The sequence below is a fragment of the Apodemus sylvaticus genome, chromosome 2 (genome assembly GCF_947179515.1).
Source record: "Apodemus sylvaticus chromosome 2, mApoSyl1.1, whole genome shotgun sequence".
NCBI classification, from domain to species: Eukaryota; Metazoa; Chordata; class Mammalia; order Rodentia; family Muridae; genus Apodemus; species Apodemus sylvaticus.
The window spans coordinates 169,003,561-169,024,274 of record NC_067473.1 but is presented as its reverse complement, the minus strand read 5'-3'; the positions used below and the strand labels follow the sequence as shown (position 1 = coordinate 169,024,274).

The following is a 20,714-nucleotide window of genomic DNA, read 5'->3' as shown; positions in this document are numbered from 1 at the left end:
AGATTCAATGCAATACCCATCAAAATACCAATGCAATTCTTCATAGAGTTACAAAGAGCAATTCTCAAATTTATCTGGAATAACAAAAAAACCCAGGATAGCTAAAACTACTGTCAAGAACAAAAGAAATTCGGGGGGAATCAGTATCCCTGACCTCAAGCAATACTACCGAGCAACTGTGTTAAAAGCTGCATGGTATTGGTACAGTGACAGGCAGGCAGATCAATGGAACAGGATTGAAGAACCAGTTATGAACCCACACACCTATGGCCACTTGATACTCGACAAAGGGGCTGAAAACATCCAATGGAAAAAAGATAGCCTTTTCAATAAATGGTGCTGGTTGAACTGGAGGTCAACATGCAGAAGAATGTGAATTGATCCCTCCTTGTCTCCTTGTACTAAGCTCAACTCCAAATGGATCAAGGACCTACACATAAAGTCAGACACTCTGAAGCTAATAGAAAAGAAACTGGGGAAGACCCTTGAGGACATCGGTACTGGAGGAAAGTTTCTGAACAGATCACCAACAGCGTATGCTCTAAGATCAAGAATTGACAAATGGGATCTCATAAAATTACAAAGTATTTGTAAGGCAAAGGACACCATACAAAGGACAAATCGGCAACCAACAAATTGGGAAAAGATCTTCACCAACGCTACATCAGATAGAGGGCTAATATCCAATATATACAAAGAACTCAATAAGTTAGACCCCAGAAAACCAAATAACCCTATTAAAATATGGAGTACATAGTGAAACAAAGAATTTTCACCTGAAGAATTTTGGATAGCAGAAAAGCATCTTAAAAAAATGCTCAACTTCCTTAGTCATTAGGGAAAGGCAAATCAAAACAACCCTGAGATTTCACCTTAACACCAGCCAGAATGGCTAGATTAAAAATTCAGGAGACAGCAGGTGTTGGTGAGGATGAGGAGAAAGAGGATGACTCCTCCACTGATGGTGGGGTTGCAAATTGGTACAACCACTCTGGAAATCAGTCTGGCAGTTCCTCAGAAAACTGGGCATGTCACTTCTGGAAGATCCTGCTATACCACTTCTGGGCATATACCCAGAGCATTCCCCATCATATAATAAGGACACATCCTCCACTACATTCATAGCAGCCCTATTTATAATGGCCAGAAGCTGAAAAGAACCAAGGTATCCCTCAACAGAAGAATGGATGCAAAAAAAATGTGGTATATCTACACAATGGAGTACTATTCAGCCATTAGAAACAATGAATTCATGAAATTCTTAGGCAAATGGATGGAGCTGGAGAACATCATACTAAGTGAGGTAACCCAGTCTCAAAAGATCAATCATGGTATGCACTCACTAAAAAGTGGATATTAACCTAGAAAACTAGAATACCCAAAATATATACCACACATCAAATGAGGTAAAAGAAGAATGGAGGAGTGGTCCCTTGTTCTGGGATTACTCAGTGTAGCAGTATAAGGCAAAACAAGAACAGGAAAATGGGAACGGGTGGGTGGGAGAACAGGGGGAGGGAAGGGGGCTTATGTGACTTTCAGGGAGTGGGGGCCAGAAAAGGGGAAATCTTTTGAAATGTAAATAAAAAATATATCGAATAAAAAAAATCTGTGCATTTACACTCTCTACTTCCCTCCCTGTTCAAAGCTATACTATTTGTAAAATATCCCTTAAAATGACAACATACCAATAATTCACAAAAAACAAACAAACAAACAAACAAAACCCAGAACCATCCTCCATAACACAAGGGACTGGGATGATGATCTTCTTTTGACTGCTTCCAGATGAAGTTGGACAAAGTATTCCCTCCTTGGGACCCAAAAGTTAAACAGTAAAATTGGTTTTGTCAGGGGAGAACTAGCTGGCTTCATTTGCCTTCCAGTCACTATATGCTGAAAAAGTTCACCGCATAGCTGGCATCTTGACTATGACAACCTGAAAGACTGAGCAGGCAAGCTATCTATTCTGGAATAGTGCTGGAAGCAAGTCTTTGGAAGAAACAGCCTTGATGTTGTTGAGGTAGAATCAAACAAGGAGCAAGAATGAAAGGTCCAGAATCTCAGCATTCTGGAGTGTCAATCTTGTCAGGGCAGTCTTCCTCTTGTTTCATTCTACAGTATACAAAACAAGCAACATATAGTTCTATAAAGACATTCATATGGATCATGTCAGATGCACAGATTATTTAATGAAGATTAATAAAAGAAAGACAACTTCCTTTCTTCAGAGGTTAGTTTAATCACATAATAAATCTGCTGCTGTGGATGGCAGTAGTACAGTTTTTGTGAACCAATCCCCTAATAAATAAAGAAGTCAATCGCTGGACATTAAACAAGAGTGCATTACACCCCTTTGGAGCTGAGACAGTACAGGAGTAAGAAGTAATTGCTATAGTTTTTTTAGTATCATGGTAGATCCTTGTGGATCCACCACTGGAGGGATCAGATTTTAATAAGACTTACAAGATGAGGTTTTAATTGTAGTGCCCAGAGATTGAGCTACTATTCTTTCTGAACTAAGTTTGTGTTGTGTTTTCCTTCAAGTGGTGGCTCATCTGGTTTCAAGTGAGAATGGTGCAGCATTCCAAGTGTAAGTTTGCCTGAGGTGCTCCACGAAGGCCTTGGGGAATTTGAAGCACAGGGTAGCAATGGTAGGGATCCATCACTGGGAACCTAGTGAGCTGAGTGGAGATGTTTCGGGTGCTGAGCCACTGAATCTCCATGAGATAAAACCAGGTTGGGCATTACCAGCCGGGGTGTGTCTAGCCAGACCACAGGGACAGAGGCACAAGTGTGGGAATGTGCTGGTTTTGTTTTTTTTTTTTTTAATATTTCCTGCAACTAACTGCTATATACATTTCTATACATGCCATCTTAAAATATGATATGTAATAACAAGTCATGAGAATTTTGTACCCAATAAGTGTTATTGGCTGTGCATAGGTGTTTTGGTCTCAGTAGGTTCTAGAACTGTCTCCATGCCCAGAGACATAAATATCACTACATATACATAACCAATTTTGTTGATTGTGTTAGACTCCCTTTTCTTGTCCATTGCCAAAGTTTTCAGAAAATTTACCTTGGTCATGTCTGATCTTAGTCAACTTGGAAGAAAACCATAGTCTTTCTTTTCCTATGGAAATATAGGTAAAACGCCTCCCCCAGCATAACATATTTTGCTTGTTCCATTCTGGTGTCAGAATATCCTTAATATAAGTAGGCTGGTTTAGTTCAGTAGTTTTATTTTCCACAATTCACTGTCTTTCAACAGCTATAGTGTTTTGTTTATTAGGATTTTAAAAATTAAGGTTAATAGAGCACTAAGTAATCTATCTCTGGGTGGTTTAGTTGCCCCCTTTTGCTTGTTAGAGTGATTAGCTCTCTCCATAATCACTTGTCCTGTAGGATTATGTCATATGCCTGTAACATGTGTTCTATTATAATATGTAAAAATCAGCTTCATTATATTAGAGACATATGCTGGGCCATTGTTTGTTTTAATTTGTATGGGTATTCCCATAATGGCCATAACTTCTAAAATACGTGTAATTACAGAATCAGCCCATTGAAATCCTGAATATGTGTCTATTGTATGGTACACAAATTCATTTGCCAAATATCATTTATTTAAGTAACCTTACGGTTAGTTCATGTGAATAATGGAGTTAGTTTATATAAATAAACTAACAAGTAGGACATTGGCTCAGAATTTCCTTGGCAGTGTTGCCATATAATAGAGAATTCTTTCTTTAAACCATTGCTGTTAACATGGTGTTTTTAAATGGTATTCTGAAGCCTTTAGTATACTTTTCATCAATAACTGGTCAATTAATTTCATCATTATCTTGCAATATATGGCCTGGCAGACCACTTTGAGATCTTATGTGTGTTATATTTAGTGGAAAACTCCTATTTCTGATCATTTGTTGTAGCTAAATAAATACTGAGGTCAATTCAGAATCATCCTGAATAATTTCAGCAGTCTCAATGTGCAAAACAACCCTTTCTGCATATTGAGAGATAGTTCCTATATTAACAGACTCTTGAAAATCTCACATCATGAGCATTGTATATAATTCAGATTTTTGAACTGACAAATTGGGGCTCTCATTCACCTTACTAACATCTGATTTTTATCATGCCTTTTCTGATCTATTGACATAAGTGTAAAATGTAGGGGATATAAATATTGGAGTTCCCTCTATTGTATGATGGAGAATACAATTAGTTAGTTTTATGAAATGAAGTTGTTTGCTTTTAGGGTATCTGTTGTTAAATTCTCCTGAGAAATTACTGCATGCTCTTTGCCAATGTTTATCTTATGCCCATTACAGGGCAATCTCTGCATTAGTTAAAAGGTACCACAAATTTCAGGTGGATCCATTCCAACTAATTGTTGAAGTCTCATTTTTCCTTTTAGTATCAATTCAGAAACCTTCTCAATGTAGGTTTTTAATTTCTTACTCTGTTTATGTGCTAAAAATATCCATTCCAAGATATAATCTTTCCTCCAGATGAGAATTTCTGTAGGGAAATGAGTAGAAGGTAAGATTTGAATCAATATGTTCCAGATGTGTATCCTGCCATATCCTTTCTACAAGAGCTAACTCCTTCTCAGCATCTGCAGATAATTTACTCAGGATATTTAAATCTTTATGACCTTGTAAGGTCTGAAATAAATTACTTAGTTCTTCATTGGCCAAACCAGTCATAGGCTGCAGCCAATTAATATCTTCTAGTAGCTTCTATAAAACACCAAAGTCCTTGATTGGTTTCTTCTGATTTGAATGTTTTTGTTGCTTAAACTTTTGCAGACTGACTCTATATCCTAGAAAATTAATGGAATCCCCTTTTAACAGTTTTTCAGTGGCAATTTGCAAATCCCAGCAAAGCAAGGGTTTTTGGTTTTCTGTTTGTTTGTTTTGTTTTGTTTTATTTTGTTTGTTTTTCATCAAACATTCTTTCCAGCATATTTATATTTGGATCAGCCAATAGAATGCCATCAATATAATGATAAATAATGGGTTGGAGAAATTATTTGTGAATTATCACCAATGGCTGTTATACAAAGCATTGAACCAAGGTAGGGCTATTTAACACTCCTTGTGCCAGGACTTTCCAATAGTATATTTTAATTTGGTGACCTCTCTTGAAGGTAAACGCTGAGAAAGCAAACCTTTCCTTATCAAGTCAATGTAGAGGAATTGTGAAACAAAATCAATCTTTCAGATCAATGATTATGACAGACCATTTTAGGCAACAAGGAAGGCACCAAGGATTCCAGGCTGCAAGGAACTCATAGGTCCAATAATCTTATTAATCACTCTGAGTTCTGTCAACACCTTCCATTAGCCAGATGTGATTTACTGACAAAAACAGGAGAATTCTGAGAGCTAATTGACTCCTGTATATTCTGAGTCTCCAGCTGTTTCAGGCCCTTCTGTTCTAATGCTTGTAATTTTTCTTTTGTCATAGACCCATTGGATTGTTCAGTTAACCACTTTAGGGTTAGGACTGTTGATGTCTTATCATCAGTAGCTCTATGCGTTACAGCTAAATTGTCAACTCCTGCAGTATCTTGTTTATGGATAGCCTGAAGAGTTTGTAACTGCCTTTAATAGCATTCCCTAATTAATTTGATTTTTTTAAATTTTTACATTTTTATGCGATATATTTTTTATTTACATTTCAAATGATTTCCCCTTTTCTAGCCCTCCACTCCCCGAAAGGAGCCTGAGCAGTTTCATGACCAGATGCTGAAATGGAGGGGATATTAATTTGTGATTTCAAATGCTGTAACAGGTCTCTTCCCACATAAGTTAATAACTATATTAGCCACATATGGACTCAAATTTTCCTACCTGGCCTTTGGGTCCTGTACATTTAAGCCATCTGTTCTTGCTTTATTTGGAATAAGGACCCAACTCCTTGAAATTGGATATTTAACTACTTGAAATGGCCAACTTGCAGGCCAAGATTTCAGAGAGATAATGGTGACATCTGCTCTAGTTTTAACTATTTCTTCAATCTCATTATTATTTACTAGTATTCTTAATTTTGGCCTTTAATCTTCCATTTTGTGCCAAAATCGTTCATTTATACATATTTTTTATTCAAAATAATCTTTATTTGCATTTCACATAATTTCCCCTTTCCTGGATCCTCCCTCCCCAAAAGTCCCATAAGCCCTCTTCCCTCCCTCTGTTCCCCAATTCACCCCTTCTTGCTTCCTTGTCCTAGTATCCCCTACATTGCTGCACTCAGCCTTTCCAGGACTAGGGTTCTCTCCTTCCTTCTTCTTGGGGCTTTTAATCTTCTATGGAAATTTGCTAATATATTCATTTTTGGCCCTCTTTTACGTTTTCTGAATTGTCTATAAAATTTGCCCCACCCTCTTTATCTTTTTTCCTAGCATCTGTTTTTGAAGCAGTGATGTTTAATTGTCCTGAGAAAGAGTACTCTCCCTGCATGGCACTGGGGCCTGAAAGAGGCCTTCCTGTGAGATTTTTGGTAAGGTGTTGCACCATTTGTCTGTTGTTGCTCTACATTCCTTAGCCAAATGTTGACATCCGTCATATATCTCTGACATATTCTAGAAGGCATAGGCCCCCTTTTGGGATTACTTTGGTTTTTCCTGCAGTTATTTCTGAAATGACTCTGGTTACCACAATTAAAACATTTGAAATCTTGGATCATCTCAAGGAGGCAGCTTTTCCTATTAAGGTGATAAGTAGCGAGTGAGCTCTAACATCAGCTGCATGCCTAATTCACTCATCTATTGATGCTGACATTGTGCTTAGTGATCTGATTATTTCCTTGCATTCAGCATTCGAATTTTCAAAGGCTAAAGCCTTTAATTATTAAATTATTAATCAATTAAATAAAAATTAATTTAAATAATTAACAAGTAAATCAATATTGATAATTATTGATTATTAAATTATTAATTATTAAAGACTAAGTTATTGCCTTTCTTGCTGCTGGATCTGATATACTCCTTTCCATAGGTGAGGATAGCCTTTGCAAAAAGTTAGGTAAGGTTTCCTTTGGATCTTACATGACTTGAGGAAATGGTTCAAATCTTTCCTCTGACTCTCTGCCTTTCTCCCAGGCATTTAAGGCTGCAAATTTACACAATGCCAGAGTTTCTTCATCATATACAGCCTACACCACTACCTTAGCAAATATGCTGCTGATCTTTGGAAATCTCTCTATCCCCAGCTCTATTTTGTCATACTATCTTCCTGCCCTGATCTTTGGAAATTTCTCTATCCATGGCTATATTTTGTCATGCTATCTCCCTGCCCTCTTGTCTCCACCATGAGAACCATTGTAAATATGTGGTAGGGTCTAGTATTGCTTTTGCCATATCCTTCTAGTCTGGGGGATTCTGTTTTTAGCAGCACAAGAATTCAGGATTGTCTGTAGATGGCACACCTTGGGATCCATCCCATATACAGTTACCAAAGCCAGACACTATTGTGGATGCCGACAATTGCTTGCTGACAGGAGCCTGATATAGCTGTCTTCTGAGAGGCTCTGCCAGAGCCTTACCAATATAGAAGTTGACACTTAAAGCTGACTAATCGTCTGAGCACAGGGTCCCCAATGGAGCAGCCAGAGAAAGGACCCAAGGTGCTAAATGGGTTTGCAGCCCCATAGGAGGAACAACAATAAGAATCAACCAGTATCCTCAGAGCTCCTAGGGACTTAATCATCAACCAAAGAATACACATAGAGAGACCCATGGCTCCAGCCTCATACATAGCAGAAGATGGCCTTGTTGGGCATCAATGAGAGGAGAGGTTCTTAGTCCTGTGAAGACTAAATGCCCCAGTGTAGGTGAATGCCAGGACAGGGAAGCAGAAAGGGTGGGTGGGTGAGCAGGGCGAGGGAGAATGGAATGGTGGGATTCAGAGGAGAAATGAGGAAAGGAGATAACATTTGAAGCTGAAGGGGTTTGCTACTTCATAGGAAGAACAACCAGAGCTCCTGGGTCTAAGCCATCAACCAAGGTATACACATAGCTCCAGCTACATATGTAGCAGAGGACTATCTTGCCAGGCATCAGTGGGAGGAGAAGTCCTTTATCTATGAAGGCTTGATAGATGTCCCAGTATAGTGGAATCAAGGCCAGGGAGATGGGGGGAGGTGGGTGGAGGAACGCTCTCATAGAAGTAGGGAGAAGGAAGATGGAATAGGGACTATCCAAAAAGGGGAGGATCTGGGAATTGGGATAACATTTAAAATGTAAATAGAGTATATCCAATAAAAAAGAAATGTAAATAAAGAAAATATCTAATAAAAAAGGCAAAAAGTAGTCAGAATTTGTTTTTTCAAATGGTGAATGCATTCCAAACTTAGTGACAATTTTCTCAAATTTCCTCAGTTCTCAAACATGGGTTGCCATTTGAACCCCTGATCACCGTGAGGATGATCATCATTCTGAAGTTTTTGTTGTATACTAACTAGATAAACTAAGGTTTGTTTTCAAATAAACTTTGGTTGACTTTCCTTATCTTCTGTCTTTACCTGCATATTTTCCTTAACAGAAATTTCAAATTCCTTCCTTAAGGTCTGTGTCAATGCTTCATATTTCTCCTCTTGCTGCTCCTCCTGTTCTCAGTTCCTATATTCTGTTCAACTTTGTGCCTCCACATTTTACATTTTTCTTTGTATTGCAATTCTGATATTCATGCTATCCATTTTATTTTGATTAACTAATTTTAAAAGGTAATTTTCCAAATCTTGATTCCAATCGTCATTATTTTCTCTTTGCTGCTCAGTCTGTTCTGTGAATTATTGCATCCTTTGTTCCAGCATCTTTTCCAGGTCCTGTCTCTCATCTTTCTCTCCCTTATCCTAATCTATAACTTGTGTCTTCAATTCTAGGGTTTCCTTTAGGACATATTGCCAAGTCTTATGTTTCTCTGTCTGTTGTGCATACTGCTCTATAACCCCTTGTATCTTCTGTTCTAGGCCCTGCTTCCATAATCTTAGCTTCTTTTTATTTTGTTATTCTGACATTGCAGCATCTTCCCTATTTTGATTTATTAACTTAAGTAAATTATTCTCTAGACTTTGCTTCCAAATTTTATGTCTATCTCCATGCTGTTCAGTCTGATCTGTAAATTGTTGAATCCATTTTTTTCTATTTTGTTTTACAACTTGTCTCCAGCCTTTGTTCTCCACTTTCTCTTGCTTATTTTGACCAATAAATTCCTGAATCATTCATTCTAGTGTTCAATCTAGGCTGTGTTGCCAAGTTTTAAGCTCATTCACTGTTGTTCAGTCTCATCTAGGAACTTCTGTAATTTCTGTTAGAGAAACTCTTCTTGTTCCTTTATCCACTTTCTGTTGCCTACTTTGAGCTAAAGAATCCTGTGTGTCTTCGGTTCTAATGTTACACTTAATCTCTTTTCTAAGGCACAGAATTTTTTTTATCTAGGGTTCAGCCTTTGGAGAAATCATAGTAAATCAAGAGCATAAATATTGCAGTGCCATAAATGACAATGTGTATTTCCTTTACAGCCATCCCCATCAAGCCAATCAAAATATTCTTCCATAAAGGCAAAAAGATATTTATTGTGCTTGTCACCTTTAAGTATAAAAAATATATATACGTATATACATATATATACATATATACATAAAAATACATACATCTATATATATATATACATATATGTATATATGTATATATATATATATATATATATATATATATATATATATAGAGAGAGAGAGAGAGAGAGAGGGGTAGATGTAGATAGAGATATATATGATTTTTACCTGTTCTGGAACACTTTGTGCGTTTGTCTCCCTCTGCTGTTCGATTTTGAACAGTGCAGTCCTCTCAAATTTTTTTATTCATGCGAGGAGAATGTAGGTTCTACATTCTCTCCTGTGAGTTCTATGCTTGTCTGTCTTTTGTTTGGGTTACAGCTGGCAGCATGTGCATATGTACTGATCTCATGCAGCCTGCAGCACAAGCAATCAGGAGAGCCAGTCTGGCTGTCCTGTGTCCTTTATAGACTTGGGGGATATGTAAGAAATCATGGGGTGGGATGGGTGAGCACAGAAATGTTCTTTTGGTCATAGATGCCCTGATCAGTTTACTGTTTCCACTTAAAAACTACCTCAGAGGCAGTTGTGCTCCAAGGTCCCTTGTCCCTTCCTAGGAATCCTACATGGAACTGCTCAAGTCCAACTCCACGCTGGGGTGCTGCCATTGGCTCTAGCTGTCTGCCTGGTGCTTGGGAAGCAATCTACAGCTCTCTATAGGCACCCTAGATTGCTTCCCTAGAAGTGTATTCTGGAATGGGGGATAAGCAGTAAAATTTTATCTCATGTTGGGTTCTAATCAATATGATGGGTACCAATTTGTTGTGTTAAATCTCCAACCCAAATAAGCCATTGCAAAGAACAACACAATTATGATATTTATAAGCTGTACACATAGTGTAGTGTACCACTACACTACTCTATTCCCTAGTTATGAGATCACTTGCTACTTGTACCTCCTTCAGGACATGTGGTTGTGCTCCATCTTCATTCTACTTTCTTTTCTTCCATTTTCCTCTCTCTCCTTCCTCTCTCACCCACTCTAAAACTCTGAGTTCCACCTTTTCCTTCCACTGAACAATCACAGGCTCTTGCCTTTGTTTGACAAGTTGAATGGGGAAAAGGTTCACCTGAAATCATTTTTTCTTTATTTTTTATTCAATATATTCTTTATTTACATTTCAAATGATTTCTCCATTCCAGCATCCCTCCTCCCTGAAAGTCCCATAAGCCCTCTTCCCTCCTCCTCTTCAACAACCAATCCCTTCCTGCTTCCCTATCCTGGTATTCCCCTACACTGTTGCACTGAACCATTCTAGGACATGGGGCCTCTCCTACTTCTTCTTGGGAATTATTTGATATGTGAATTATTTCCTGGGTATTCAGAGCTTCTGGGCTAATATCTGCTTATCAGTGAGTGCATACCATGCGTGTTCTTCTGTGATTGGGTCACCTCACTCAGGATGATATTCTCAAATTCCACCCATTTGCATAAGAATTTCATGAATTCATTGTTTTTAATAACTGAGTAGTATTCCATAGTGTTAATATACCGCATTTTCTGTATCCATTCCTCTGTTGAGGTACATCTGGGTTCTTTCCAGCTTCTGGCTATTATAACAGGGCTGATATGAACATATTGGAGCATGTATCCTCATTACATGCTGGGGAATCCTCTGGGTATATGCCCAGAAGTGGTATAGCTGGGTCCTCTGGTAGTATTAGGCCAAGTTTTCTGAGGAACTGCCAGATTGACTTCCAGAGTGGTTGTACCAGTTTGCAACCCTACCAGCAGTGGAAGAGTTTTCCTCTTTCTCCACATCCTCACCAGCCTCTGTTTTCTCCTGAATTTCTGAACATCTAGGCACCAAATTCAAGGGCATCCATATTCATTAAAGAAACTTTCCTAAAGCTGAAAAAGTACATTGAACCTCAAAAAAATAATAGTTGGGTAATTCAACACCTCACTATTACTAAAGGATAGGTCATTGAAATAGATACTAAGCAGAGACACAATGAAATTAAAAAAATTTATGAACAAAATGTATTTAATAGTTATCCACAGAACATTCCACCCTAAACCAAAAGAATATATCTTCTTCCTCTCAGCACCTCCTGGAAACTTCCATAAAATTGACCATTTAATCAGACACAAAACAAGTCTCAATAGGCACAAAAAGATTGAAATAATCCCATACATTCTATCAGACCACCACAGATTATGGCTGGACTTAGATAACAACAAAAACAACAGAAATCCCACATTTTTATGCAAACTGAACAACTTTCTGCTCAATGATAACTTGGTCAGGGAATAAATAAGGAGAGAAAGAAATAGACTTTATAAAATTCAATAAAAAGGAAGACACAACATAATACCCAAACTTGGGGATACAATGAAAGCATTTCTAAGAAGAAATTCATAGTACTAAGCAACTCCATGAAAAAAACTTAGAGAGATCCTGGGCAAGGAATTTAACAGCTCACTGAAATCTTTAGAACAAAAAGAAACAAATACACCCAAGAAGATTAAAAGGGAGGAAATAGCCAACACGGCTCAATTCAAACAGTTAGAAACAAAGAGAACTATATAAAGAATCAACAAAACCAAGAGCTGGTTCTTTGAGAAAATCAACAACCCTTAGTCAAACTAACAAAAGGACATAGAGACAGTATCCAAATTTTAAAAAATCAGAAATAAAAATTGAGGCATAACAACAGAAACTTGAGGAAATTAAAAATATCATCAAAAGCTACTTCAAAAGCCAATACTCAACAAAACTGACTGGAAAATATAGTTGAAGTGGATGGTTTTCTAGACAGGTACTATGTATCAAAGTTAAATCAAGATCAGGTAAACTATCTGAAATTTCTATAACTTCTGTGGAAATATTAATAGTGATTATAAATATCCCAACTAAAATAAGACCAGTGTCAGATGGTTTTTAGTGCACCATTCTACAAGGCCTTCAAAGAAGAGCTAGTAGCAATACTAGTCAAACTATTCCACAAAATAGAAACATAAGGAACTCTAATTCATTACTTCTATGAAGCCAAAGTTGTTCTGATAAGTAAACCTTACAACAATGCAAATAGAAAGAGAACGTTTGGTCAATTTAACTTATGAATATTGATGCAAAAACATTCAATAAATTTCTTGCAAACTGAATCTAAGAAGACATCAAGGACCCATCATGATCAAGTAGGCTTGAATCCAGGGATGCAGGGATGGTATAATATACAAAAATCCATCAACATAATCCACTGTATAAACAAACTCAGAGAAAAACGTCACATGATCATGTCATCAGATGTTGACAAAGCATTTGACAAAATGCAACAGCATTTCATATTAAAAGCATTGAAGAGACCAGGAATTCATTGCACATAAATAAACATAATGAAAAGGTTATATAGCAAAACAACAGCCCATATTAAGTTAAATGGATAGAAAGTTAAAGCAGTCCCACTAAAACCTGGGACAAGACAAGGTTGCCAACCATCTTCCTGTCTATTCAATATAGTATTTGATGTTCTATCTAACGCAATTAGACAACAAAAGTAGGTCAAGTGAATACAAATTGGAAAAGAAAATTTCAAAGTATCTCTATTTTCAGATGATATAATAGAATATATCAATGACCCCTCAAAATTCTACCAGCTGAAATCTTATACCTAATAAACAACTTCAGCAAAATGACATATAAAATAAACTCAAACAAATTAATAGCCTTCCTTGATAAAAATGATGAACAGGTTGAGAAATAAATTAGGGAAAGAACACCCTTCACAATAGCCACTATAGTATAAAATATTATGTTGTAGTTCTTGTCAAGCAAGTGAAAGGCCTGTATGACAAGTACTTCAAATCCCTGAAGAAAGAATCAGAAGAAGATGGGAGATGATGGAAAGATCTCCCATGCTCATTGTTTCATAGGATTAACATGTGCAAAGGGCCTTATCACAAGCAAACTTCAGATTCAGTGCAATCACCATTAAAATTCCAACACAACTCTTGACAAACATAGAGAGATCAATTCACACTGTCATATGAAAAACCAAAAAGAAAAAAAGACTAAGAGAGACAAAACAATTCTCAAAAATAAAAGATCTTCTAGAGGAATCCCTGACCTCAAGTTGTACTGCAAAGCAATAGTGATAAAAACTGCATGGAACTGGTACACATACAGGTTGATCAATTGAATAGATTAGATGACACAGAAATAAACCCATACACTTATGGAAACTTTCTCTTTGATAAAGAAGCCAAAAATACACTGAATGTAAGAAAGCATCTTTAAAAAATGGTGTTAGTCTAACTAGCAGTCTGTATGTAGAATGAAAATCTAACTATATTTATCACCTTTCACAAAGCTTAAGTCCAAGTGGATCAAGGAACTCAACATAAAATCAGATATACTGAAGCAAATTGAAGGGAAATTGGAAAAGGGTCTCAAATTCATTGGTATGGTAGGAAATTCCCTGAGGTGAATACCAATAGCTCAAGCACTAATATCAACAACTCAAAATGGAACCTCATGAAACTGAAAAGCTTCTGTAAGAAAATAGACATTATCAATAAAACAAACTGGCAACCTATAGGTTGGGAAAAAAAAAAAAACTTCAGTAATCCTGCATGTCAGATATCAAAACATGCACAGAATTCAAGAAGTGACTATCCAAAAAACCAAATAACCCAATCAAAATAGGGGGACAGATCTTATCAGAGTATTCACAACTGAAGTATCTCAAATGGCCAAGAAGCAGTTAAAGAAATGTTCAGTGTCCTTAGTCATCAGAGAAATGAGATCAAAACAACCATTACATTTCACCTCACACTAATCATAATGACTAAGATTGAAAACTCAAGGGACAGTATATGCTAGTGATGATCTGGAGAGGAGTGAGATTGCAAACTGGTGCAACCACCCTGGAAATCAATCCTCTGATATCTAGAAATAGTTCTCCCTGAAGGGCCAGCTGTACCACTCTTGGTACACCCCACATACACAAAATGCCTTACCATACCAAAAGGACAGGTACTCCACTATATTCATATCAGGCTTGTTTGTAATAATCAGAAGCTGGAATAACACAGATGTCCCTCAACTGAAAAATGTCTACAGAAAATGTAGTTCATTTACACAATGGAACATCATGAATTTTTCAGGCAAATGGATGGAACTAGAAAATATTATTCTGAGTAAGGTAACTCAGACCCAAACATGGTATTTACTTAATGCAAGTGGATATTAGCCAAAAAGCACAGAATACCTACAATATAACCCACACTATAAAGAGTGTAACAAGCATAAAGGCCTAAGCAAAGATGCTTCACTTAGAAAGGGGAAGAAATTAATCACAGGAAAGCAGAGGAAGGGAGGAACCTATGTGGAAGGGAGAGTGGAAAAGGATCAGGTGTGTATGTGAGTGGGTTGTAACAGGAGAGAATCCTAGTGGGCCAGGAGATTGAATAGAAATATGCAGCCTCTTGGAAGGTGGCAGATAGGGGACCCTCTAACAAGTACCAGACCCAGGAGGTGAGAGACTCTTAGGATTCAATTGGAGTTATCTTAGCCAAAGTGTCCAACAATGTAGAGAGGGAACCTGAGGAGTCCACCTCCAGTAGATAGACAGGACCTCAAGTAGAGGGACAGTGTTACTAAACCACCATCAAAATTTCTGACCCAGAATTGTTCCTGTCCAAATGAACTGCAGGGACAAAAATTGAGAAGAGACTGAAGGAAAGGTAGCCCAATGTCTGGCCCAACTTGGGATATAACCCATGGGGCTGGGGACACCAAGGCCTAAAATTATTACCAATGTTATTATGTACTTACAGATGAGACCTGGCATGGCTATTTTCTGAGAGGCCCTACAGGTAACTAAAAGTGACAGAAGTAGATACATCCAACAATTGGACTGATGTTTGAAGTGGGATCCTCCTACGGTTGATTTAGGGAAAGGATTGAAGAAGCTTTATGGGGGGGGAGGTGAACACATAGGAAGCCCAGCAATCTCAACTAACCAAGATGTCAACGAGCTCACAGAGACTGAGCTATGTACCAGGCAGCATACATGGGCAGGACTGAGGCCACTGGTACATATGTAGCAGAGGACAGCCTGGTCTGGCCCCATTGGGAGAAGATGTCCTTAAAACTGAAGAATCTTGAGGTGCCAAAGAAATGAGAGATCTGCAGGAGAACAACCTTTAGGAGGCAAGGGAGAGGAAGAATGAGAAACTGTGGGAGGGATTTCTAGGAGGGTATCAATGACTATAATGTAAATGAATAAAAATAAATGCTAGATTATACTCAGGTTATATAAAGAGTGTGTATTGGGAAATAATTCAATAGCCAAAGCATTTTTTAATTCAAGATTCAGGATGTGATTTTGGATTCAAGTTCATAAAAGCTAAGAGGGGTGTCTTCTGTCTGTCATTTCAGCAATAATAAGTAATGGCATTTGGATTCCAGAAAAATCACTCACTGCTGTATTTATCTTAAAGAATAAATGCTGCTGGATATACTCAATGACCCTAGGAAGAAATGTGAATAATATCTGTCTTAGATACAACAGAATTTTGAATATTAAACATTTGATAAAAAGATGAAATTGTCAACTGATAAATTTTGATAATATTTAATTTATATATGATGTATATGTATATGATATATATGTATATGTACACGTATACATATATGTATATGTACACACACATACATACATGTATATGCATATGGGCCTATATGATATAAGTATGCCCATGAGTGTAGGTGTTCATTGAGACCAAAGGTGTCAGTTATCCTTGTATGTGAAATAAGTAATAGTTGTGAGTGGTGTTATATGTCTTTATTAGTCAAACTCAGGTCATCTGCATGAGCAATAAGCCCCTGTAGCTATCTTACCAGACCATGGTTTATTCATATTTGTAGTTTATGGCATATTGAGAACCAAATTATTTTCTCTTTCCACTGCCTATGTATATCTCCCTCTTACACCCTGTATGCAATGTACATGAAAGCTATCATTGTCTGATGCCTTGAATTATGATGATATCCTGAAAACTGAACCTTCCTACATCATATTTACTATATTTTCATATAACATGCCAAGCACAGAGAAATCTCCTACAAGAAAATGGTGAAGCCTATAGTGAGGTGAAACATTCTACACTAATAAATAATCATGATGATCCCCTATAGGCCAGAATGATCTGGAAAATGACCTTGATTAAGACTCCATAGTATCTAAATTACCAAAATCAGAAATGAAAATGGAGTCATAAAAACAGAAGAAATTCAAAAAATTAATAGATCCTACTCCAAAAGTCTATACTCAACAAAACTGCAAAATCTAGATGAAATGGATGATTTTCTAGCCAGATAACAAGTAAAAATATTAAATCAGGATCAGATAAACTATCTAAACAGTCCCATAACCTGTATGGAAACAGAAGTAGTCATTAAAAGTCTCATATCAAAAAACTGTCCCCAGGACCAGGTGGTAGTAGGGAAGACTACTATCAGATCTTCAAGGAAGACTTAATACCAATACTTGTCAAAGTATTTCATAAAATAGAATCAGAAGTAACACTACCTAATACATTTTGTGAAGCCACAGGTATACTAATAACTAAACTACACAAAGACCCAACAAAGATCCACATTGCATACAAGATGTATGAGGGAGAGAAACATAGGAAATGGAAAAAGAAATTAATTTGGCTCTCAATATGTAAAAAAGTAAGAGAACTTCAGAACAATTTTCCTGATGAATATTGATGCAAAAATACTCAATAAATTTCTTACAAACTGAATCCAAGAACACATCAGAAAGATCATTCAACATGATCAAATAGGTTTCATCCAGAGATGTAGGGGTGGTTAAATTATATGGAAATATGTCAGCCTAATCGACTGTATAAATAAAAGCAAAGGAAAAAACACATGATGATCTCATTAGATGCTGAAAAAGTCTTTGACAAAATGTAACACCTATATATGCTAAAAGTAGAGAGAATAGGAACTCAAGGGCCATACCTATATATAAAATAAAGGTTATATACAGCAAGTCAATATCGAACATCAAACTAAATGGAGAGAAACTTGATGCAATCTCACTAATATCAGAGGCAAGACAAGGCTGCCCAGTGTCCCCCTATCTATTCAATATAGTACTAGAATTTCTAGCAGAGCAGTTAGGCAGCAAAAGGAGATCAAAGGAATAGAAATCAGAAATCAGGAAGTTGAAATATCATTATTTGCCAATGATAGATGATATGATAGTACAAATAATTGAACAAAAAAATCTGTGAGAAACTCCTATAACTGCTAAACAACTTCAGCAAAGTGGCTGGATACAAAATTAACTCAAATAAATAAGTAGTTTTCATCTACTAATAAATAAATAAATAAATAAATAAATAAATAAATAAATAAATAAATAAATAAATAAATAAATGGGCTAAGAAAGAAATTAGAGAAATGACACCCTTCACAATAGTAAAAAAAAAAAATATGAAATACCTTGGTGTGTCACTAATCAAGCAAATAAAATATCTGTAGTATAATAATTTCAAGTCTCTCAAGGAAAAAAATGAAGACGTAAGACAAAGGAAACATCTCCCATGCTCATGGATTAACAGTAAAACTGCCCATCTTACCCAAAATAATCTATAGTTTCCATGCAATCCCCATCAAAATTCCAACTCAATACTTCACAAAGACAGAAAGAGAAATTCTCAAATTTATCTGGAATAACAAAAAAGAAAACTCAGGATATCAAAATTCATTCTGAGAAATTTGGATGTAGTACTACCCGAAGACCCAGCTATACCACCCCTGGGCATATATCCAAAAGATGCTCCAGCATATTACAAGGACACATGTTTCACTATGTTCACAGCTACCTTATTTTTAATAGGCAGAAACTGGAAAGAACCAAAGTGTCCTTCAATGGTGGAATGTATGCAGAAGGTGTGGTACATTTACACTATGGAGTACTAATCAGCTATTAAAAACAAGTACTTGATAAACTTCATAGGCCAATGGATGGAACTTGAAAATATCATCCTGAGGAAGGCAATCCAGTCACAAAAGAACACTCAGTGATAAGTAATCATTAGACATGAAGAAGCTCAGAATACCCACAAAACAATTCGCAGGCCATATGAAACCCAAGAAAAAAGATCAGTACAAATTGTGAATGCTACAGTACTATTCAGTAGGGGAAAGAGTTTTATCTCTGATAAATAGAGGGAGAGACGGGTCTGGGCAAGAGAGTGGAGGGCCAGGAAAAATGGGGGACAAGTTCAGATATGGGAGGAGATGGGAAGAAGTAAAGTGGGTCAGGAATTTGAAAGTAGGTATGTAGCAGTGGGAGAGGGTGAACTGGTGTAGCCACTACAAAGTCCAAGATGCCAAGGAGCCAAGAGGTTTCCAGGACTCAACAGGGAGAATTGTAGCCCAAATACCCAACCAAAGGGGAGTTAGAACTTGTAGAGATCATATCCAGTGGAAAAATATGGCCCCCAGTTGAGGGACAGGGCCACACACCCACCTCAAAAATATTAATCTCGAATTCCTCCTGTCAAAATGAAATTCAGGAAAAAAAGAGTGGAGCAGAGACTGAAGGAAAGGTGATGCAGAGACTACACTATTTTGCGATCCATCTAATCTGCTGACACCAAACCCAGACACAATCGTTGAGGCCAAGAAGTGCTTACTGAAAGGAGTACAGAAGAAAAGGAGTGCACAGAGAGGCTCTGACAGAGATGGACCAATACAGATACAGATGTACATAGAAAAACATTGGACTGAGTATGGGGACACCAGTGGGGAAGTTAGTGGAAAGAATGTAGGAGCTGAAGAAATATCAAAGGAATAACAAACACTACCAACCAACCAGATTCCCCAAAACTCCCATAGACTAAACCACCAACCAAAGAGTACACAGGGAGTACCCATGGCTATATCTGGATATGTAGCAGAGCATTGCCTTATTTTGTATCATTGGGAGGGAATCCCCTTTGTCCTTTGGACGCTTTATGACACAGGATAGGGAAATACTAGGCCCCTAAGGCAGAAGTGGGTGGGTCATTGGGGAAGCACCTTTATAAAAGCAGGGAGAGGGAGGAGGGGATAGAGGGCTTATGGAGGGGAACCTGGGAAGTAGGGTAATATTTGAAATGTCAATAAATAAAATAACCATTAAAAAATGAAAACAAATGTAAATGAAAGAAAAATAGTTGCAAAGGCTGAATCTCAGAGCAGAGTTGGTGGAGATCTACAATGTCCATAGCTCCCAAATTGCCAGAAGAATTGTACCCTTGACATGTGTTCCTATATTGAAGACAAAATTCTACAGGACACGTAACATATTCTAGAGTGGTCGTTTATAGACAGCTTGGACCTTACACATGTACCATTCTTATTTTAGGCATCAATATTACTATTAATGAGTAATATTAACTGTGATTTAATTTATAACTGTAAAGTAATCAAAACAGTACTCTTAGTACTCTAAATATTATTGTGTTTAGTTTTTACAAAAATACAAAATGGGTTTCATAATCATTTGAAAGTTTTGTTTTGAGAATGGTAAATGGTAAACTCATATAAGTTAGAGCAAGAAATAAAGTAGCAATTTATATTGCAACCTGACTAATTGCAGTTTGGTATTAGCCTTTATTCAAGTTACCCATTTCAACTATTTATTATTTACTTATCTATCTATCTATCTATCTATCTATCTATCTATCTATCTATCTATCTATCTATCTATCTATCTATCTATTTTTTTCTGGATACTTTATTTATTTACATTTCAAATATTATCCACTTTTCAGGCTTTCCTACTGGAAACCCCCATTGCTTCTGCCTTCCCCTGCTTCTATGAGGGTACTCCCCTACCCACCCATTCACCGCTGCCTCTATAGTCTGGTGTTCCACCACAATGGAGCATACAGCCATCAGACAACCAAGGGCCTCTCCTCCCATCGATGCATGACAAGGTCATCTTCTACTACATATGCAGATTTAGTCATGAGTCTCTCCATTTGCACTCTTTGGTTAGCGGTTTAATCCCCGGGAGCTCTGGGGGAGCTGGTTGCTTGATATTTTTGTTCATCATGTGGGGTTACAAAT

The 20,714-nt window shown here is 37.1% G+C and overlaps 1 protein-coding gene across 2 annotated transcripts in view; it reads left to right on the top strand.

The window, feature by feature from the left end:
• The window catches only part of LOC127677694 (proline-rich proteoglycan 2-like), a 61,996-nt gene that overhangs the window by 15,896 nt on the left and 25,386 nt on the right, over positions 1–20,714 (top strand). Inside the window, exon 5 of one of the 2 annotated variants that reach the window (XM_052172717.1) lies at positions 19,034–19,056. The exons of the other annotated variant lie outside the window; for it this stretch is intronic. Coding sequence (XP_052028677.1) covers positions 19,034–19,056 — 23 coding nt within the window. The remainder of the gene's footprint in view (positions 1–19,033; positions 19,057–20,714) is intronic. 2 annotated transcript variants of the gene reach the window in all.